This window comes from Brienomyrus brachyistius, chromosome 12 (genome assembly GCF_023856365.1).
Source record: "Brienomyrus brachyistius isolate T26 chromosome 12, BBRACH_0.4, whole genome shotgun sequence".
Taxonomy (NCBI): domain Eukaryota; kingdom Metazoa; phylum Chordata; class Actinopteri; order Osteoglossiformes; family Mormyridae; genus Brienomyrus; species Brienomyrus brachyistius.
In genome coordinates, this window is record NC_064544.1 from 6,435,618 (window position 1) to 6,458,475 (window position 22,858).

The window sequence follows — 22,858 nt, forward strand, 5'->3', positions numbered from 1 at the left end:
TCTTATACATGAACATCTCCTATGGAGACTCATTATCATTAAAGTCAAAAAACCCGACAGCAGATAAGGCAGAATCTCCAGAAGTGTGAGATCTGTGCTTCATCACGGACATGGCCACCTCCCTCTCTCACTCCTATTTCCTTTTGAATCGTGATTTATCATCATTCTGTTTGGAGATCGACAGGAAAGCACCCACTGCTTCCCGCAGGAGAATAACAGCTCCCAGCTCGCTCAGCATCGACACCAGTCTAATCCGCTACTTGGAGAGGCTGTTGCAAAGGGATGCGTCTCACCCAAGGACGTTCCTCAAGGTCGTCCCAGAGCTGCATGTCACATATCATCTCCACGTAGATCCCCCAGTGAAATTCCGCTTCATGCTTGTATCCTGCTCTCACACCCTGACGTGTATCCAGTCATTCACCCTCTGCGTTTGAAGACGCTCATGGTCTTCTGCTCTCTGTTCACCAGCACCTCCACATGCCCTGTAACCCCACCGCAGCAGACCGGGGGCCTCCTATGGGCCCCGTTTACAGACATTCTGGATACATGCGACCCTGAGATTCTACATCCAATAGCCAGAGAATCGGCAACATAAAAAGGCCACTTTATTGGATTTATTTAGCAGGCTGCTTGACCAAAGGGACAGAAGTATTTTTGAGGAAGCAAAGCAAAGCAGCCCTTGGAGCAATTGAGGTTCTTCAAGGACCCAACGGTCGAATATTCCTGATGAACGCTATAAATGTAAGCAGGAGAAGGGCACCTTATTTCACCGTTTTTGGGAATGTACTAAAGTTAATGGTTTTTGGGTTAAAATATTGAACATTGTAAGTAAAATCATTGGTAAAGTAATTCCTTTTGATCCCAAGCTGTGTATATTACATATTTGTCCTTTGGATCTTAAAATAACCAAACATGAAAGATTGTTACTGATTCTTTGTTTGTTGGAAGCCAAACGTATAATTGCATGCTTTTGGAAAAAAGAATAAAGTCCTGATGTATCTCAGTGGATAAAAGGAATGACCTCATGTCTTGCTTTAGAAAAGATTACCTGCTCCTTGAGGAACAGACTGCATGTGTTTTGGTCCATCTGGAAGGTGTTCTGTGTTTTTCTGCAGAGTCTGGATGGTGACTCTTTTGTGCAACTGATGGACATTAAAAGTATATAGACATGTATCTTATAGCTGTAGTCTTTTTTTCTATTTTGTTTTGTTTTTTCCTTTGATATTTGGTTATATTGGAAAACTTGAATGTGATATTAATCTGTATGACATTGTTTGAAAATAAAAATTGTTGTTGGATAAAAAAAAAAAAAGGCCCCAACGGTGACATCACTATGCTGACCGAGAGAGTTGAACCCACAACCTTCTGATCACAAGACCAACAGCCTAACCAGCTGAGGTACACATTACCCACATGTCCTATCTCTCCATGCACCTCAGTGCCAACTTAGGGTGAAAGTCAGACCGTGACAGAACATTCCAGACAAATTTGATTAATTTGACGATTCTGTGTAATTATTAATTGCAGAACAGCCCCATGAATAAAGCCAGGAAGTAGATGTTGGACATGCCCCTCCTGGACACCCCACCTGAGGTCAGAGCACACGTCAGGCCCTGCGACCCGTCCCACCCCCATCACTGCACTGCGTCGTGGAACATTCTGGGTCTTTACCTGCTATACCACTCAAACAAGACTCTGATCAATGACCCCCCCCAGTGCTGCGCTTCTCAGAAGGCTCCAGAGGCATCAGCTGAAGGTCAATACCACCAAAGAAATGAAGTCAAAACACTGAAGATTCTAGGATGTGCAAATAACAGGATTTCTCATAACTGCCTTCTATTATCGAATACAAAAGCCGCAAAATTCAAAAAGGAACATTTAAAGGGGTTTTTTTTTCATCAGAGGATTCACAACTTAAACAAGCGTTTTTAGCTTGTGAACATTTTGTCCACCAGTTCTTCAGCAAGTATTAAGGGTTAAAAGTGTAAAAGTGGCGGCTGGCAAACAATGCAAAGATTAATTACCGGGGAAAATCGGCAGCTTCCCGGACCCACTGATAGGCATCCGGCTGCAAGGCGGCAGAAACAGCGTGAGGTCGGCTGACGTCTCCTGCCGCGGCTCGACACAGTGAATGAGCGACACTGTCAGCTTGCCGACTAGCCACTGTGGCCTCTGCAAGGCACACCGGACATTCACTATCCACATCTTCTGGAAGCCTGCGTACCCCCCCACAGCAGCCCACCTGTCTGTTGCTTAGGGTCATATTCGTAGATTTCGCCTCATCGCTCCTGAACCATGACATCAGTCCATCCTGGCTCCTTTCAGAAGGTGCCCTTCGTCCCGCTCTGTGCTTAAGGGTCTGACGGAACAAGTTCCTGCCTTAATTTATAGGAACTGATCAGAACTGCCACTCACTTCGCCGGTGTAATAACATCCTGCAGATAATTACGCTGCCATTTCACCAGTGACATCATCACGGATGTCTGCAAACGATCCTGGAAGATAGAGTATAATTACCGCGGCTTCTGCGAGTTCCGGACCGCTACCACTGAGAGGCTTAACCACCCGGGTCGTGAAGGCAAGGAGAGACTCGTCCGAAGAGGCTTCGGTCAGAAGCCTTAATGGTGTCATTATGCATTTTTAAACACATGCAGTTATTGCAGTGATTCTCGCTGTCAGAACCTGAATGGAAGGAAGGGACAAAATTTGGATGAGACATCGAGTTTGATTTGACTGATCCATTGAGTTTACACTCTATTACCCATTAACCATCCATTTAAAGGAGGGTGACTATATTTAAATGTAAATCAGCCTTTACCTTAATTCCTTGTGTCATGCAGAGATCCAATACACAAAGCTTGCATCATCCTATTTTTGACCTCCGTATTTACCTGCCACCTTCATTCTGAAGCAGCAATGCAGCTGTTAATGCGCTATATTAATACTCACGCAGCTGGCGTCAGGGCTCCTCGCGCAACATGAGTCAGGCCGCGGAAAAGCTGGAGCCGGTTGCGGGAGGGGCGTGAACCCAAGCCCTGCGTCGCACATTAGCGTCTCGTTCGGCGACGTTCGAACAACCGCTCAGCGAACTGTGATTAAGTCTGTATGATTAATCCCAGCACAGTGTAAATGAAAATCACATCAGCCCATCCAATTAATCATCTGTAAAGACTCCGTTTAATCACTGCTGTCAGCCCAATAGAGAATCACTTCTTGCAGATAAATCACAGCCATAAATAGAAAGATGCCGCCAGATTTCTTTAAAGAAAGTCCGTCGTTATGTCGGCCTTTGTTACAGGGACTAACCAATCAATTATACATACAATAACCAGGTGCCCTTACACATGTTAAACTCTGACTACAGTCCAGCAGGGTCCTGACACTTTACGGTTATCGCTGTGCATGTGGTCGTTGGTTTGATAGGAAGGCCATTGGTTCAGGACTGCAGTCACCTTCAGCGAGGTCCTTACCCCCCAGAAAGATGCACGGGATGGACAGCTGACCTTGAGCTTGGAGCCCACGTTTCGCTCTCACTTCCCAATGCGTGTCCATGTGCCTGGGAAGGAGAGCATACTGGTACATCAAAAGCGAATACATTCCAATGTGACTGTCCCTGTACTCGTACAAACGACAGTGTCACGAGGAGGTCCCCTGAGGTTATTCGCGTGATTCTGAGCTGGGGGGCAGATGAGGGCAGTAACTGAAAGGGTGTACAGGGCACGCGATGAGGACATGTGCGTCTCCAAGCAGCTCTGCAACCGGTGGCTGTGACTATGAAGGGCACACAAAGCAGCAGGACGCCCCACCCCCAAATTAATATATTTGGAACCTCATCCAAATATACTTACCGAGCCTTTTTAAATATAAGTGGGGAAGAGGCAGAAACGGGGGGCAGCTAAAGGGTCAGGGGCCGGCTGAGGGTGCGGCAGAGGGGGCGGCTGAGGGTGCGGCAGAGGGGCGGCTGAGGGGGCGGCTGAGGGGCGGCTGAGGGGCAGCTGAGGGGGCGGCTGAGGGGGCGGCTGAGGGGGGCGGGCTGAGGGGGGCGGGCTGAGGGGGCGGCTGAGGGACAGACTGAGGGGGCGGCTGAGGGGCGGCTGAGGGGCGGCTGAGGGGCGGCTGAGGGGCAGCTGAGGGGGCGGCTGAGGGGGCGGCTGAGGGGGCGGCTGAGGGGGGCGGGCTGAGGGGGCGGCTGAGGGGCAGCTGAGGGGGCGGGTGAGGGGGCGGCTGAGGGGGCGGCTGAGGGACAGACTGAGGGGGCGGCTGAGGGGCAGACTGAGGGGGCGGGCTGAGGGGGGTGGGCTGAGGGGGCGGGCTGAGGGGGGCGGGCTGAGGGGGGTGGGCTGAGGGGGCGGGCTGAGGGGGCGGGCTGAGGGGGGTGGGCTGAGGGGGGCGGGCTGAGGGGGGTGGGCTGAGGGGGCGGGCTGAGGGGGGTGGGCTGAGGGGGCGGGCTGAGGGGGGTGGGCTGAGGGGGGTGGGCTGAGGGGGGTGGGCTGAGGGGGCGGGCTGAGGGGGGCGGGCTGAGGGGGCAGACTGAGGGGGCAGACTGAGGGGGGTGGGCTGAGGGGGCAGACTGAGGGGGGCGGGCTGAGGGGGCAGACTGAGGGGGCAGACTGAGGGGGGCGGGCTGAGGGGGCAGACTGAGGGGGGCGGGCTGAGGGGGCAGACTGAGGGGGCAGACTGAGGGGGGTGGGCTGAGGGGGCAGACTGAGGGGGGCGGGCTGAGGGGGCAGACTGAGGGGGCAGACTGAGGGGGCAGACTGAGGGGGGTGGGCTGAGGGGGCAGACTGAGGGGGGCGGGCTGAGGGGGCAGACTGAGGGGGGCGGGCTGAGGGGGCAGACTGAGGGGGGCGGGCTGAGGGGGCAGACTGAGGGGGCGGGCTGAGGGGGCAGACTGAGGGGGGCGGGCTGAGGGGGCAGACTGAGGGGGGCGGGCTGAGGGGGCAGACTGAGGGGGCAGACTGAGGGGGGTGGGCTGAGGGGGCAGACTGAGGGGGGCGGGCTGAGGGGGCAGACTGAGGGGGCGGCTGAGGGACAGACTGAGGGGGCGGCTGAGGGGGCAGCTGAGGGGGCGGGCTGAGGGGGGCGGGCTGAGGGGGGTGGGCTGAGGGGGCGGGCTGAGGGGGGCGGGCTGAGGGGGCAGACTGAGGGGGCAGACTGAGGGGGGTGGGCTGAGGGGGCGGGCTGAGGGGGGCGGGCTGAGGGGGCAGACTGAGGGGGCGGCTGAGGGACAGACTGAGGGGCAGACTGAGGGGGCGGCTGAGGGGGCGGCTGAGGGGGCGGGCTGAGGGGGGTGGGCTGAGGGGGCGGCTGAGGGGGCGGGCTGAGGGGGGCGGGCTGAGGGGGGTGGGCTGAGGGGGCAGCTGAGGGGGCGGGCTGAGGGGGGCGGGCTGAGGGGGCGGGCTGAGGGGGGCGGGCTGAGGGGGCAGCTGAGGGGGGTGGGCTGAGGGGGCGGGCTGAGGGGGGTGGGCTGAGGGGGTGGCTGAGGGGGGTGGGCTGAGGGGGTGGCTGAGGGGGTGGCTGAGGGGGCGGGCTGAGGGGGGCGGGCTGAGGGGGCGGGCTGAGGGGGGCGGGCTGAGGGGGCAGCTGAGGGGGGTGGGCTGAGGGGGCGGGCTGAGGGGGGTGGGCTGAGGGGGTGGCTGAGGGGGGTGGGCTGAGGGGGTGGCTGAGGGGGTGGCTGAGGGGGCGGGCTGAGGGGGCGGGCTGAGGGGGTGGCTGAATGGCAGTGTGTGCAAAGACCGGGAGGGTCTGCCTCCCAAACATGTGCTTCTGGTCAGCGACGCTGGACGTGACGAAGCTGCCGCAGTCATTGGCACAGGTACATCAGGAGCGATACAAGCCAGACTGATGTTATAAGATGCTTACGTTGCTGACTAATTTCAGTACTCACATGTATCTTAATAGCAGTATCATGTGACTGTAAAATCTTTTCTACTCTTCACCCAAGATGAACCTTCAATGACATGGTTCTTGAGTGTAATGACCAAAAACAGAAAGTATTAGTACAGCCCAGTGCTAATGTGTCACAGTAAGATTATTCTCACATATAAACAATGCGAGTTACATAAAAAGGCTCAGAACCCGGAGGCTGCAAACCCCTGAAATTACACCATACTTTTTATGTACGCTAAAATATTCTGTCTGGAATCTGTATCATAAAACCTAATTTCCAACCTCAAAATTAAGTTAATTACATTTCCTGTGAAGTGAAACGCTCTACAAATAGCAATTCAACACTGCGATCTGTTAAGCTATAATTAGATTAGATGCTTGTCTCTGAGCCATGAAGAACAAGACTTAGGGATGAAATGCAACAATTCTTTGAATCAAACGGAGCATAAACACAAAGACCTGACACAACACCGCCCACCCACTTTTCACTAATGTGCTGCAGATTATTAGAAGAGACAGACCCTTCTCTGTGGGAAAATGCCGGGATTTGTGTTTTAGCAAAATTCCTTCTTATTGTCATTCACTTGAGTATCACCTGAAGTAAAATGCCTCGAAAGCTAAGCTTTATGTCAAGGTGCGGGATCGGCGTCCCTGAGAGCTGACAGGTGGGTGTAAAGGCCAGGAGTGGATAGAGGGTTAACCGCAACTAAACAGCAGCCTCCCTAACAGAGAGTTTATCATTTTATGCAATGACTTTAATGAGATAGAGCCTTGATAATTATATGAAATAGATGCATTTGATCATGATGTTTTATGTCCCACGCCAGCCTACACACACATAGTAACAACTGAGAACCCAAACGGGATTATCAACAACCCGTAGGCCCCTAACAATTGCGATATAGAACAAAAGCGTGACAGACTCCCAAAACACTTGTGACATGTATTGTGTCAAAGGCGGGACTGCAGTCTCTGACCTCCTAAATAAGAGCTTCCTGCTTCGGCACATTTACGGGAACTCTCATTTCTCCAGCACAGATATATATTGGCGCGGTGATAGAAGTGCGGAGAGCCTCCATGGCCTCACGCTGAAACACCATCGCCCGCGGTGGCGGATCTGGCCACATCCATGTTATTTAAAAGCCTGCCGGGCTTGGCCATCTGCGGGATTATTTGTTTGGCCTCAGAATTGATTATCTGAAATTCCCCGCATCCTTCAGGATGACACCAGAATGGAGAGGCGTGCCATTGGCTGTGGACCGGGCAGCCCTTTGACTGATTGGAATGGCGTGATCAGAAGGACATTCAGGGAGGTATATTCATCACTGGCAAGCCGTGTGTGTCAGCTACATCCTACAGGGCTTGTTCATTTTGGTCACTCACCAGCACAAAGCACGTCATGAGTGTTTAGACATCAGGAGCACCCAACATACATGACAAATCACCATCACCCAACATACATGACAAACCATCATCACCCAACACACATGACAAATCATCATCACAATGCTGCATGACATGAAATGTGACTCTTTTGAGAGAAAGTGAAAGGCTGATTGTTTGCCGAGTATAAATGGCTGAAGCTTCAAATAAACCACTTCCTGTAAAAAACAAAGCAAAAAGAGCCACATTACAGGGCTTCCTCTGGTAACTGAATGTTTCAACAAACCTTCAAATTAATATCTCAAGCTCAATCGTTCTTGATCATTACAGACCACTGAAAGAGTGGCAAGGAAGGCTGGGATTACACAGTGACGCTTGCATACATTAAACGAATCGTCTAAAACTTGGCATGTCTGTCACATTAATAATGGAGCGTTTCTGCCATATTCCCAATTCTGAGAATGAAAGTCAGTCACCAGAATATGCTGATTCACTCTGCTTTTTGCAGTTACCTTGGCAGCACTGTAATCTTCAGGGTTTCACTCCGCTTTTTGCAGTTACCTTGGCAGCACTGTAATCTTCAGGGTTTCACTCCGCTGTTTGCCGTTACCGCGGCGGCACTGTAACATTCAAGGTTTCACTCTGCCATTTACTGTCACACTTGGGCAGCACTGTGACCTTAACAGTTTCACTCCATCGTATCCCGTTCCTTCAGCGCCACTGTAATCTTCAGTTTCACTGCGCTGTTTCCCGTCACCTCGCCAGCACTGTAATCTACATGGGTTCCCTCTGTCGTTTGCCTTCGCCTCAGTGGATGAACGGTTGGCCACTATATTTAGTGCTAATCATCTGACTCAAAGTGACCAAAATTAGATACTATGCCTGCTGCATTTTATTCATTAAGTTCAGTCATAATTAAACCCTTAGACTCTGTGAAATGGACGGTGGGGGAGAAGCCCTCACAGGATGACCAGGCAGTGGAGCTGTTCTGTTGTAGTGGAGCTGCTTTCCATCCTTTGTCACTCTTTTTGGCTGGGTATGTCTTAGATGTCAGTATCCCACCTGGTGATCCGGTTTTCCTGTCGCACTGTTCTTTCTGTTCTTGTCGCACTGTTTTCTGTTCTTGTCGCACTGTTTTCTGTTCCTGTCGCACTGTTTTCTGTTCCTGTCACACTGTTCTTTCCATTCCTGTCACACTGTTCTTTCCATTCCTGTCACACTGTTCTTCCCATTCCTGTCACACCATTCATCTTGCTTCTGTCACGGCATTCTTCCTGTTGTGCCCAGTAGAACGTCTCGTTCTGTCCCCACATCATGTGACTCTGACTGAAGTGTTTCTATAAAATACTAAAAAGGAGCCAAACTTGAATCACCTTTCATAACAAAACAAAGTGACACCTGTTTACTTAATTCCCTGTCACTTGATTATAAAGTTTTAATATTCTGGATGACAGTACAGCACTGCAGTCAGCAATAAAAAGCCCCTTGTTGGCACTGATGAATGCGTATGACATCACTGGCGTATGACATCACTTGCGTATGACATTACTTGCGTATGACATCACTAACTATGCCTCATGGCGCTGCAGGCCTATCAGACCTCAACTGCTCTTCAACAAGGACATTTCTTGCTTTCTTGCCCAACAAATGTTTCAAGCACATGAAAAGCAGGCCGTCTGTCACAGGGACACTGGCCCACAGCTGCTCAATTAGGGAGCGACACCTTGGGAAAATATGGTAGAAATTTTACCAGAGTGGCACTTGTAGGAACTCATTTTAGTCAGAATGCTGCACTGCGGAAATTTTCATTCTAACAACAGCCATAAAATGACACGTCTGAAGTTACTGTATTAGCAGGTGGTAACAAAAACCATGTACAGTACAAGTATAATATAATTAGAATTCTAGTACTATAATATGCAACCAAGGAGCCCAAGTAGAAAAAGATTCCATAATGCAGTGTACAGTGTGACAGTAGCAGCTGTCAGGTTAATGAAGATTCAGTTTACATGTGTAGACAACCAGTCTCCTGAAGACAATTTCTTTGTGAGGCAAATCAGTGCATCGGACTGTTTTGTTTCAGAGTCTGTCCTGCAGCACAGAAGCCTGTCCAGGATTAGGCCTTTCCTAACCCTAACCCTAACCCTAACCCACGCTTGGGACCATGGTGCAACGGTGGCTGGGCTACGTGACTGTGGCGTACATCCATGCTTCCTGCCTCGCCTGGATGTTTAAACTGTATCTACCCCGTAACGAACCCCCCCAGGCCCCAGGCTAGCCACATGAATAGACAACTCCCACACACGCTGCTGTCTTTAAAAGGCATGTTGAAAGTGCATCCTTAAAGTGCATGCGTTCTTAAGCATGACACGTACTGAATGTGCGTCCTTAAACACGAGGTGCGTTGAATGTGTGTCCTTAAGCACGACGCGTGTTGAATGTGTGTCCTTAAACACGAGGCATGTTAAATGTGTGTCCTTAAACACGAGGCATGTTAAATGTGTGTCCTTAAGCACGACGCGTGTTGAATGTGTGTCCTTAAACACAAGGCGTGTTAAATGTGTGTCCTTAAGCACGACGCGTGTTGAATGTGTGTCCTTAAACACGAGGCATGTTAAATGTGTGTCCTTAAGCAAGACGCGTGTTGAATGTGCGTCCTTAAGCAAGACGCGTGTTGAATGTGTGTCCTTAAACACAAGGCATGTTAAATGTGTGTCCTTAAGCAAGACGCGTGTTGAATGTGCGTCCTTAAGCAAGACGCGTGTTAAATGTGTGTCCTTAAACACGAGGCATGTTAAATGTGTGTCCTTAAGCATGAGGCATGTTAAATGTGTGTCCTTAAACACGAGGCATGTTAAATGTGTGTCCTTAAGCATGACGCATGTTAAATGTGCGTCCTTAAACATGAGGCATGTTAAATGTGTGTCCTTAAGCACGAGGCATGTTAAATGTGCGTCCTTAAACACGAGGCATGTTAAATGTGCGTCCTTAAACACGAGGCGCTTTCTTAAGCATGTATTTCTGCTCTTTCCTGCAGCAGCAGTAAACTTCGGGGGAGATGAAGCTTCTAAAAGGGGACCATCAAACTTTCACTGTGTGCCCTGTACTGACCCAAATCCAGTCTCATTCAGAATTCATGGCTGTTGCCGAAACTGGACTCTATAATAACTGCAGCATGGATGGAAACATACGCTGGTCATCTCACTGAAATTCTTGAAAATGATCATCTGTCGAATATGTGATGTTACCTGATAAGAATATCATCTCTAACGAAGACCAGGAAGCTCCAGATATTTTTCCACACAACTGTCCCGCATGCAGCCAAAATAAACCAGTTCCACTTCATACTGCATCTGCTCACAAAACAATATTTTCTTCCTTCCTAAAAGACAGGATTCTGGGAGATGTTTTCACTAAGACATATCCCCTAACGCAGGACAAAAACAACTCAGTACTACTGCACTGAGGCGGGGCCTTTGGGGAGTACAGTGGGCGGGGCCTTTGAGGAGTGTGGAAGGCGGGGCTTTCAGTAAGGACTGTATGCAGAAGGAGTGGCTGGGATCTTTGGGGAAGTGCTGGACATCAGTGGTGATACCTTTCACCTCTGGACCAGCTCTATCCCACCCAGGTCACCACAGGTCATGCGGCAGCATTATCTCTACATGCATAATGAAATAAAAACATGAGCCACGCATGGTGACTGCAGAGCCGCCAGGCACCTGCCTGGTCACCGCATCCCGCACCAGATGGCGGGGTAATCCTAAACAAACAGGTCCTGCCAGCGATGGACGCCACTGCGCGGAGGGGGCGAGCAGGATTAACCAGGAGGTTAAAAATATGAGCACATTTGCAGGAGCTGTCAGCTAGAGAGGCATTCTCTCCCGTCATTGAAAAGGCATTATATATATATATCACCGATAGTTACGGCTTGGGCTCTTCTGGTCAGGTGTCTGTCAGCTTTTACCCTGTGTTTGGGGATGGATTCCAGGCAGATCGGTTAAGATGCAGTTAGCTGTTGGGAATCTCTTTATGGGGGTGATTTTCTTTTGTTTTTAAAGAATAGTCTGTGAAATCTAAGCTGGGTTTGAGTTGGGATTTAGCTGCACCTACACAGGGCCTCCTGTTCCTGAGGTCAGCCTCATCGCCAAGGCTGCAGCTCCAGAAAACCCAAGGTGGCCAGAGGAGCGGATCTGCAGGAGAGTGACTAGGAAAGAGACATGGGTGAATGGGGCGGAGCAGTAGGTCCTAAACCCAATCGACCCGTCTTCAAGCTAGTAATTAGTGGGTCAAAGAGATCAGGGAGCTATCTGAGGAGCAGCTCAGGGAGATGTTCGGGGAGGAGTTCAGGGAGCTGTCTGGGGAGGAGTTCAGGGAGATGTCTGGGGAGGAGTTCAGGAAGCTGTCCGGGGAGGAGTTCATGGAGATGTTTGGGGAGGAGTTCAGGGAGATGTTTGGGAAGGAGTTCAGGGAGATGTCTGGGGAGGAGTTCATGGAGATGTCTGGGGAGGTGCTCAGGGAGATGTCTGGGGAAGAGTTCAGGGAGATGTCTGGGGAGGAGCTCAGGGAGCTGTCTGGGGAGGAGCTCAGGGAGATGTCTGGGGAGGTGCTCAGGGAGATGTTTCGGGAGGAGTTCAGTGAGCCGTCTGGGGAGGAGCTCAGGGAGATGCTTGGGAATCACTGGGCTGCAGGCAACATCAAGCCAAACTATGTTTATGGCCATATTCATGGACAGTAAGCAGACCCAAGCATATAGCTAAAATGGAGGGTTTACAGCTCTCATGCACCTGGTGTGACACTGACACAGTTACCTGGACCAGACAAAGAATGGATGGATAGATGGATGGATGGTGGGATGGAAATCAGCCACAGCCTCCAATGCAATCGGCGAAGTACAGTCATCATAGCGATGAGATCAGTCACAGCCTCCAATGCAAACCCGAAGCACCAGTCACCATAGCTGCCCTTACAGGGGGGTGGATGCTAAGCACGCTCAGCCAAGCTTGACAATGACTGACGGCACTAAAATTAATTAATGAAGCTCTGCTGTTCATGAGGATGTTAATAGCCATGTGCCAGAATAAGGACATGATTCTGCCTGTGGTAATTTCGGGACCCACCCACGATGTCTGCCTGCTGTCGGTGTGCTGCCAGAACACATCGGCGGGTTTGCCGAGGTTCGGCATATGGCTGCCGAGAGCCGTGCTCCCCCCGTCGGTGGCGGGGCCTGCCCCCGCTGGCCGCAGCGCTCTCGGTGCCTGCTGCAAGCTGAAGCGAGAGCCATGCCCCCCCCATTGGTGGGGGGGCCTGTCCCCACTGGCCACGGCACTTTCGGTGCCCGTTGCATGCTGAAGCCGTGCTCCCACCGTGCTCCCCCCGTCAGTGGTGGGGCCTGTCTCCGCTGGCTGGGGTACACCCTGTATGGGATGCCGGTCCATCACAGGGTACGGGGCCGGGGTACAGCCTGGACGGGATGCTGGTACATCACAGGGCCGGGGCTGGGGTACACCCTGTATGGGATGCCGGTCCATCACAGGGCACGGGGCATACATAGTAATTAGGAATAAGGTCAGGTGGTCTGAATGTGTGAATCACATAATAATCTCCATCAACACAAATTTTGAAAAGGGAGGGACAGAGGAAAAAGGAATCGGCCGAACCTTTACACACGCCATCATTATTACAGGCACGTGTATTCGAAAGCAGACACAGCAGCCCTCCTGAGAGGTAATTGGTGACCTTCCTTAACGCATCCTGGAGTAATTAGTACTGCAGTGTGATAACAACCAAGTGCTGTTTTACTGCCAGTGAAGAGAAACTGCCGGAAACTACTGACTTGTTTTTTGTCGTGACACTGGGCAAATCTTTGAAAATAATGACGCAGTGTTAAAAATGAAACGACACGCATTGTATTATTACAGCTAAAAACACCCTCTGGGGAACATCTCCCCTTAGCGTTAGCGGCTTAGCGCCATCGGCCGCAGCACCAGTCACTGTTACATTACAAGGCGCTGCAGGCCAGGAAGATAACCATGTGAGGAGGTGCAGCAGGGCCGATGGCGTCTCCCAGCAGGAGTGTTTCTGAAGATAACTGTGTGAGGAGGTGCAGCAGGGCCGATGGCATCTCTCACAGGAGCATTTCTGAAGATAACCGTGTGAGGAGGTGCAGCCAGGGCCGATGGCGTCTCCCACCAGGAGCATTTCTCAAGATAACCATGTGAGGAGGTGCAGCCAGGGCCGATGGTGTCTCCTAGCAGGAGCGTTTCTGAAGATAACCATGTGAGGAGGTGCAGCCAGGGCCGATGGTGTCTCCCAGCAGGAGCGTTTCTGAAGATAACTGTGTGAGGAGGTGCAGCCAGGGCCGATGGTGTCTCCTACCAGGAGCGTTTCTCAAGATAAATGAGGAGGTGCAGCCAGGGCCGATGGCGTCTCCCACCAGGAGCGTTTCTCAAGATAACCATGTGAGGAGGTGCAGCCAGGGCCGATGGTGTCTCCTACTAGGAGCGTTTCTCAAGATAACCATGTGAGGAGGTGCAGCCAGGGCCGATGGCGTCTCCTACCAGGAGCGTTTCTCAAGATAACCATGTGAGGAGGTGCAGCCAGGGCCGATGCTGTCTCCCACCAGGAGCGTTTCTCAAGATAACCATGTGAGGAGGTGCAGCAGGGCCAATGGCATCTCTCACAGGAGCATTTCTGAAGATAATCGTGTGAGGAGGTGCAGCCAGGGCCGATGGCGTCTCCCACCAGGAGCGTTTCTCAAGATAATCATGTGAGGAGGTGCAGCCAGGGCCGATGGCGTCTCCTACCAGGAGCGTTTCTGAGGCAGCTATGTCCTATTATAACTGCTGCAATGATAATTGATTTCTTCAGTAGTAATAAATCAGAGGCAGCAGCTGAGGCCGACCTGAAATCACTGCCCACTGTACACATCCTCTCCATCACATCCTCTACAGGGTGGATGTGTCACGAAAATCTGAAGATAAATGGTTAGGAATTACAGCAACATGATGTTAATAATCAATTACTACCTGCCATTTTTAGAATCTCCAAATGATTAGAAGATTGTCACACCATGAACACCTTCAATGTTCATGTCATTCATACAGTTACCACTGCAATCGGACTGTCTGTCTGCTCCTCATGAACAAGGAGCAACATACAGTCTCCATAACTGGATACAGTCCAAAGATCCGCCCAAATAATCCAACGAAATTCAATACAGCGGTCACATGACACAGGGCCACTCATTCTGGAAGAACTTAACCTGTTGTACAACCTTCTTATGCACAGTTTGCAAAGAGGTCCTTACTTCAGCATAACAAACCAGCAAAGGCTAAATGTTACCTGGTGCTAATCCATTTAAATACACCTTGCTCACTTAAGGGATTCTCACGTTTCTTCCGAATGTCAAATGTCTTGCTTGGAGTCACTGATCGCTAACAAAGAGAGCTTATATAGAAATACAAAAGGACATATGAAAGACAAAATATTTAATAGTAGTTTCCTTTTAGAGGAATACAGTGTCACTGTTGTGTTTCGCCCTGGAGATAAAACACGTGACGCGTGTTTTATGAGGCTGGTTTTCATCGAGGCGCCCTGAGCCCTGCAGACTGTCATGGATTCCTACCCCAGCTGCTGCACACATCTACCTCTAACTACACTGACTTATAGTGTCCTCTCTATAAATCAGGGCTGAAGACTTTACGGTTCCAGCTATTGTGCTGTGCCCATGTGAAAAGGCTACTGTTTTCAAACGGCAAATCCCCATTTGCAATATTCGTGATAAAGAAAAGCGTGGCTGGCAGAAGCGGAGTCATGTGACACCCGGACTGAGCAGGGAAGGCAGTGTCTATGGGGATCCCTGCCGAGGAATGAAGGGTCTGTGGTGGGCACAGACAGCAACACCACAAAAAATGAAGGGCCCCCTGTGCCTGAAATGAAGCCCACAAACTTGAGCGAGAGTCACATGGGGAACGACGAAGGTCAAACTGCAGACAGAGCAGCGAGCATCGCAGCAAGTGCTGCGTTTAGTGAGACAGAAACCCGACAGGATGTTTGTGATACCGCTAATCAGCAGCGCAGTCATGGGTCACCTGACCCGAACAGACAGGATTACAGCCCCCAGAGGGTGTCAGGTACATATAGAATTATTTGGAATTAAATAGTAAGAGGGACCAGACCACCTGCCCTGTTGGACAGGAAACACTCAATCTCTGTATGCAGGAAGGCCTTATCAATATATCCCTTAGGGATGGCATACACAGAAATCCAGCTTATGTTTATGTTTATGAAATTAAACATGCCATTAAATATGAAGACAGCCAGTTCCGAAGAAAAGGTGCAATTTCAGCCCTCGATGTTTTATTCTCAGTGTAATCAGGGGGGCAGTCTGGCTGTATTCGTGCTGTCAGGGACTCACAGGTGTGCTCTGCCTTACACACAGCTCTCAGAACCATCCTCTCACAACACTAGTTTTTTTTATTGAACAGAAAAGCTTTTCCTCCTCCTCATTCAGTCTGTTGTTTTCAGTGTTGAGCAGCAATTAAGCTGCTGAATGACAGTTACAGAAGGCTTTTAAGCACTGGGAAAAGTCTGCTTCATTTCAGAATGTTTCAGCTGAGAGGCGCTGCCTGATTGGGAGATAAGCACTCCACTGGCGCGTCTCTCTAAGGGGGTGTCCAAGTCTGAGTTCTGTGCAGCGTTACAGGGATCCAGGAATCACAGGAAACACCAGGCATAGGACAGGAACACCCTGGCCGGGGAGTGAGTCCATCGAAGGACAGGGGATACGCAGGCCTGGAAACCAGCCCATAGCAGGACAAGAAGACCCTGGCTGGGAAGCGAGTCCATCGCAGGACAGGGGATACGCAAGACTGGAAACCAGCCCATAGCAGGACAGGAACACCCTGGCTGGGAAGTGAGTCCATCGCAGGACAGGGGATACGCAGGACTGGAAACCAGCCCATAGCAGGACAAGAAGACCCTGGCTGGGAAGCGAGTCCATCGCAGGACAGGGGATACGCAGGCCTGGAAACCAGCCCATAGCAGGACAGGAAGACCCTGGCTGGGAAGCGAGTCCATCTCAGGACAGGGGATACGCAAGACTGGAAACCAGCCCATAGCAGGACAGGAAGACCCTGGCTGGGAAGCGAGTCCATCGCAGGACAGGGGATACGCAAGACTGGAAACCAGCCCATAGCAGGACAAGAAGACCCTGGCTGGGAAGCGAGTCCATCGCAGGACAGGGGATACGCAAGACTGGAAACCAGCCCATAGCAGGACAAGAAGACCCTGGCCGGGGAGTGAGTCCATCGCAGGACAGGGGATACGCAGGCCTGGAAACCAGCCCATAGCAGGACAAGAAGACCCTGGCCGGGGAGTGAGTCCATCGCAGGACAGGGGATACGCAAGACTGGAAACCAGCCCATAGCAGGACAAGAAGACCCTGGCTGGGAAGCGAATCCATCGCAGGACAGGGGATACGCAAGACTGGAAACCAGCCCATAGCAGGACAGGAAGACCCTGGCTGGGAAGCGAGTCCATCGCAGGACAGGGGATACGCAAGACTGGAAACCAGCCCATAGCAGGACAGGAAGACCCTGGCTGGGAAGTGAGTCCATCGCAGGACAGGTACAGCCTGGCTGGGAAGTGAGTCCATCGCAGAACAGGGGATACGCAGCACTGGAAACCAGCCCATAGCAGGACAAGAAGACCCTGGCTGGGAAGCGAATCCATCGCAGGACAGGGGATACGCAAGACTGGAAACCAGCCCATAGCAGGACAGGAAGACCCTGGCTGGGAAGTGAGTCCATCGCAGGACAGGTACAGCCTGGCTGGGAAGTGAGTCCATCGCAGGACAGGGGATACGCAGCACTGGAAACCAGCCCATAGCAGGACAAGAAGACCCTGGCTGGGAAGCGAGTCCATCGCAGGACAGGTACAGCCTGAACTGGAACACACACAAAAACACAAACAGAACATGTGACTTCACACTGAGCTGCAGCTGTAATCAAACTCATGGCCCTGGGGGGTGATTTATTCAATTTCATCTTCATATTCTAAGTTCGCCTGTGCTTTCGAGCCTTCTGTGCTTGCCGGCTAAGGTGACCTGCTGGCAAATCAGGTGAGAATAACAAGCAGCGGGGGGAGGTTTGTGAGATTCTCCCACAAGCTGGCTCCTCCCCAGAGCTGACCGCAGTCAAACAAGCTGCAGCTCCGTGCTTCACTGGCAGGGAATGCGGGGTGCACCACGTCGCAGTGCTGGGCTGGTCCGGTCCGTGGGGTCCCCTGGCGGGGAATGCGGGGTGCACCACGTCGCAGGGCTGGGCTGGTCCGGTCCGTGGGGTCCCCTGGCAGGGAATGCGGGGTGCACCACGTCGCAGGGTTAGGCTGGTCTGGTCCGTGGGGTCCCCTGGCAGGGAATGCGGGGTGCACCACGTCGCAGGGTTAGGCTGGTCTGGTCCGTGGGGTCCCCTGGCGGGGAATGCGGGGTGCACCACGTCGCAGGGCTGGGCTGGTCCGGTCTGTGGGGTCCCCTAGCAGGACTCAAAGTGTGTTTTTCTTGGATCTGCATGGTTACACCCCTTCTGGGGATGACAGGCTAATACCACATACTATATCAGCGGACACATGGGGGTGGGTTGGGCCAGCTCAGCAGCTGTGGCGAGGAGCCAGGCCCAGGACCGGGCAGGAGGGGCGGGGTGCACCCACCGAACCGAACCGGCCCCCAGCCGCTGTCTGAGTTGCGCAGGCCTGTGGCACAGACAGAAATCTCATAGTAAGAGTGGCGGCATAATGACAGCGTGACGGAGGTCTCAGCACAGGGCGAACAATGCGGCATTGAGAGCGCGGGGCCAGCCTGTGTGGCAGCTTGGAAAAGCAATGCGTGGGAACGCAGGCAGGATGGAAAACAGAGGCAGGCGGCATGGGGGGGCTGGGGAGAAGCCGGGGGTTAGGAGCTCCACTTTTCTGTGGGGGGGGGCGGGGGTGCAGGGGGTACACAAGCCAAACAAAGAGGGGGAAAACAATAAGTCTCCTTAGGGAAGCAGAGAGAAAACAAGTTTGGCTTAAAGGCAGGTGAGCGGCAACGCGACCAGCTCTTATTACTGTATCCCTGCTTACAGGGGGTCCCGGAGTCCTGGGGTCAGGGGCTGAAGCGTGTAAGTAATAAGAAAAAAAACAAGAGGATGGTGGGGAAATACTGAGAGCCTGTCAGTCAGCTGATTCACCCCATAGAGGATCAGGGTCACACTGCAATCACACTGCCAGGGTCACACTGGCAGTTATCAGGCCAGTGTACGTTTGTCAGCACTGTCACGTATTAACTGCTGCTACTCAGCACCTCATGGTCCCACCTCGATGCTATTGTTTGCATATTCTATACATTGTCTTAATGTTATTGTTCACTATCGGGCTATTTGCTGTGTGTTGTTATTCGTCACTGCATAGTGTTTAAGCCTGCCAGGAGCTACGCACTGTCAATGCACTTATATGAATGACAATAAAGCTTCACCCCCCCCAGGGCAGCTCAGTGTCTGACGTGGTGAGTGAAGGTTAAGGGTAGCGCCGGAAATCACTGGAGTGAAACACTGCTAAATGTTGCCTTTCAGGGGGCTTGTTTTCAGTCATCGGCTTGAGGGCAGGAAAGTGGGTGACGAAAGGAGGTACCATCCCACGGCGGAATGAAATGCCCTGTTTTTATCAGAGCATGTCACCTGATGGGCAACTCAACTGTCCTGGGTGGGGCAAAGCCAGGCGATCAATCACTCACTAGGGCCTAATTGTTGATAATATAAAATGTAATTCAGACTCCAAACTCTCCACGTCTGGGTAAGAGCAAATATACAGGATTTCTCGTTTTCTTTGTACGAGTACCAATATCAGCCAGCTGCAGTTGAAATATTTAACGGTTTCAGATAAAATATTTTAGTTTCCCTTCAGATCTGGCACGTCACAGCTGTTAGTCAGATTCAGCTACCTTCACCTGTTGTGTTCATCATGCCACACAAGATGGGGAGTCCTGGTTAGAGGAGAGGTGCTCTTTTACCTGTTGACACTATGAATACACAAGCTTCTTGCCAGAAGTGTTACTTTTGCCAGACATTGAGTGTGACCCCACTGCTACAAGGCTGTTACTCCTAAAAATCAGGTAGGTGACAAACAAAGATCCGAGGGGCTGGGCGGGTAACAGGCAGAGATCCGAGGGGCTGGACGGGTAACAGGCAGAGATCCGAGGGGCTGGGCGGGTAACAGGCAGAGATCCGAGGGGCTGGACGGGTAACAGGCAGAGATCCGAGGGGCTGGGCGGGTAACAGGCAGAGATCCGAGGGGCTGGACGGGTAACAGGCAGAGATCCGAGGGGCTGGGCGGGTAACAGGCAGAGATCCGAGGGGCTGGACGGGTAACAGGTAGAGATTCGAGGGGCTGGGCGGGTAACAGGTAGAGAGGCAGAGAATCGAGGGGCTGGGCGGGTAACAGGTAGACAGGCAGAGATCCGAGGGGCTGGGCGGGGTAACAGGTGGACAGGCAGAGATCGGAGGGGCTGGGCGGGTAACAGGCAGAGATCCGAGGGGCTGGGCGAGTAACAGGCAGAGATCCGAGGGGCTGGGTGGGTAACAGGCAGAGATCCGAGAGGCTGGGCGGGTAACAGGCAGAGATCCGAGGGGCTGGGCGGGTAACAGGCAGAGATCCGAGGGCTGGGCGGGTAACAGGTAGAGAGGCAGAGAATCGAGGGGCTGGGCAGGTAACAGGCAGAGAGGCAGAGATCCGAGGGGCTGGGCGGGTAACAGGCAGAGATCCGAGGGCTGGGCGAGTAACAGGCAGAGATCCGAGGGGCTGGACGGGTAACAGGCAGAGATCCAAGGGGCTGGACGGGTAACAGGCAGAGATCCGAGGGCTGGGCGAGTAACAGGCAGAGATCCGAGGGGCTGGACGGGTAACAGGCAGAGATCCGAGGGGCTGGATGGGTAACAGGCAGAGAGGCAGAGATCCGAGGGGCTGGACGGGTAACAGGCAGAGATCTGAGGGGCTGGATGGGTAACAGGCAGAGAGGCAGAGATCCGAGGGGCTGGATGGGTAAAAGGCAGAGAGGCAGAGATCCGAGGGGCTGGATGGGTAACAGGCAGAGAGGCAGAGATTCGAGGGGCTGGACGGGTAACAGGCAGAGATCCGAGGGGCTGGACGGGTAACAGGCAGAGATCCGAGGGGCTGGGCGGGTAACAGGCAGAGATCTGAGGGGCTGGGCGGGGTAACAGGCAGAGATCCGAGGGGCTGGACGGGTAACAGGCAGAGATCCGAGGGGCTGGACGGGTAACAGGCAGAGATCCGAGGGGCTGGACGGGTAACAGGCAGAGATCCGAGGGGCTGGACGGGTAACAGGCAGAGATCCGAGGGGCTGGACGGGTAACAGGCAGAGATCCGAGGGGCTGGGCGGGTAACAGGCAGAGATCCGAGGGGCTGGACGGGTAACAGGCAGAGATCCGAGGGGCTGGGCGGGTAACAGGTAGAGAGGCAGAGATCCGAGGGGCTGGGCAGGTAACAGGCAGAGAGGCAGAGATCCGAGGGGCTGGGCGGGTAACAGGCAGAGATTCGAGGGGCTGGATGGGTAACAGGCAGAGAGGCAGAGATCCGAGGGGCTGGATGGGTAACAGGCAGAGATCCGAGGGGCTGGATGGGTAACAGGCAGAGAGGCAGAGATCCGAGGGGCTGGATGGGTAACAGGCAGAGAGGCAGAGATTCGAGGGGCTGGGCGTGTAACACGAGGGGCTGGGCGTGTAACAGGTAGAGAGGCAGAGACAGGCGAGATCTCCCAGCTCCCCTAGAATGACCTGCATAAAATTATAGGCTCAGCTTGCCAGAACGAGTGAGTTACGTCTGTTTTCTCTAAAGTACTTAAGAGGCCCGAGGCGAGTTTTCAGGAGAATAATGAACTGCGGAAAAAACCCTGAAGTCTAGAAAGTCAAAAGTTCACGTCAGAGGTGACTGCGAAATCGCAACCTGAGCTGCAAATTTTCAAGAAAGCTAAGAGTTAAATACCAGGGAATGTGCAGCTGACATTTGGGCGTGAGAATTTACTCCCTGTTTACATGAAACACAACACTGTTAATAAATTGCACACTGTCAGCATCAATCTGCTTAATTTATGGTGAATGAGCCTAGAGCCCGGAGACCTTTGGGCAGCTAATGCTACATGCTAACGTGTGGTTTCCCTCTCCTAACATCACAGAGCGGATGCCAGCAGATCGTAAGCCCGGCGAAAAACAAAGCCAGGGACACGACTCATCTGCATTCGCCCCAAACACTTCTGGGTCTGTCTCCTTCCAAGCGGCCTTTCAGCCGACGGAGATCCCATGCTACCGGCACGCAGAGAGGATTACAGCTGCCCCGGATCAGAACCTCGCTGTGGGAGGCTCCCCATGCTGAATAGCAGGAACACACGCAGGGTCCCCACTGCAGAAACGTCGCTAGCGAAAGTAGGGGGGGCTTACCTGCGAGAATGCTGCTTCCCGGCTTTGCGGGCGCTCCCTGCAGGCTGCAGCGAGGCTGCATGTAAACATGGGCCATTGAAATAAACTTGTTAAAAGGAGACACTTACAGATCAGTAATATAGGCAGCAGTAGGGTGACGTGCGGCTTTTAACTCAGAGCAGCCCGATGAGCTGAAGATTTCTCACAAATTATCAAAGGATCAGTCTGGATTTGTCAGACCTGAGAAATCTCCAGCCAAACCAAATGGATGAGGAGGAGAAGCCGGAAAGGAGGGGGGGGGGGGGGTTAGGTATTCTCAGTGATTTCAAGAAATTTCATAAAACCCATTCAGCCAAACACCCCCCCCCCCCCCCCCGACTGTGTAAGACACTCTGCTTAACGAATCAGGGACAATCTGCTTAACAATGCTGAGTGGTCCAGCTTCCTGGCTCTGTTGGCAGGTCCGGGGGGGGGGGGGGGGGGGGGTTAGAGGATACAGGAGAGTCTTGGCATGAAATGTGCTTTGGAAGGGAGTGAATCTACATTCATCGGTAAACAAAGAGAGCGATTACCTCCCACACTGGGCTGCCTCTCAGCAAATGTCACTTATTATCCTTATTTACAGGAGCTTTCTAGAAATTGCTTTGGGGCCAAACACTTCAGGAAGCCCTACATCAGCAGGAGCAGGCAGAATCGGAGAGGCTCCTATACGAGACAGTGGACCTCCTTCATCAATCGCCGCACTGCCAGCGCTCACTGCTGCATTCCGCTCCGCTCCACCCTGTCTGCGGCTCCACCTCATCCGTTACGAGACAGTGGACCTCCTTCATCTATCGCCGCACTGCCAGCGCTCACTGCTGCATTCCGCTCCGCTCCACCCTGTCTCCGGCTCCACTTACTGTTCTTTCTGTGGCCCTACTTGAAAAGTTACTTTGCCCCCCCCCGACGTTTCACAAACTAAATAAATAACTGCCGAGTAAAGCCAGAAAATGGCAGCTAGCTAGCTGGTTAGCAGAACATGCTGCTTCAACATCTCCAAAACAAGGAACGAGTTTATTTAATACTTACTGTAGTGACTGGTTGTGCCCAACAGGGGGCCCTCACACTGCTGCTGTCTACTGGCA

The 22,858-nt window shown here is 52.5% G+C and overlaps 1 protein-coding gene across 1 annotated transcript; it reads right to left on the reverse strand.

Annotated features, from left to right (window-relative positions):
* Positions 1-3,903: 3,903 nt before the first annotated feature.
* Positions 3,904-5,760, reverse strand: LOC125705210 (basic proline-rich protein-like). Its single transcript, XM_048971650.1, has one exon. The coding sequence runs from the start codon at positions 5,758-5,760 to the stop codon at positions 3,904-3,906; it is 1,857 nt and encodes a 618-aa protein (XP_048827607.1).
* Between the last annotated feature and the right edge of the window lie 17,098 nt (positions 5,761-22,858).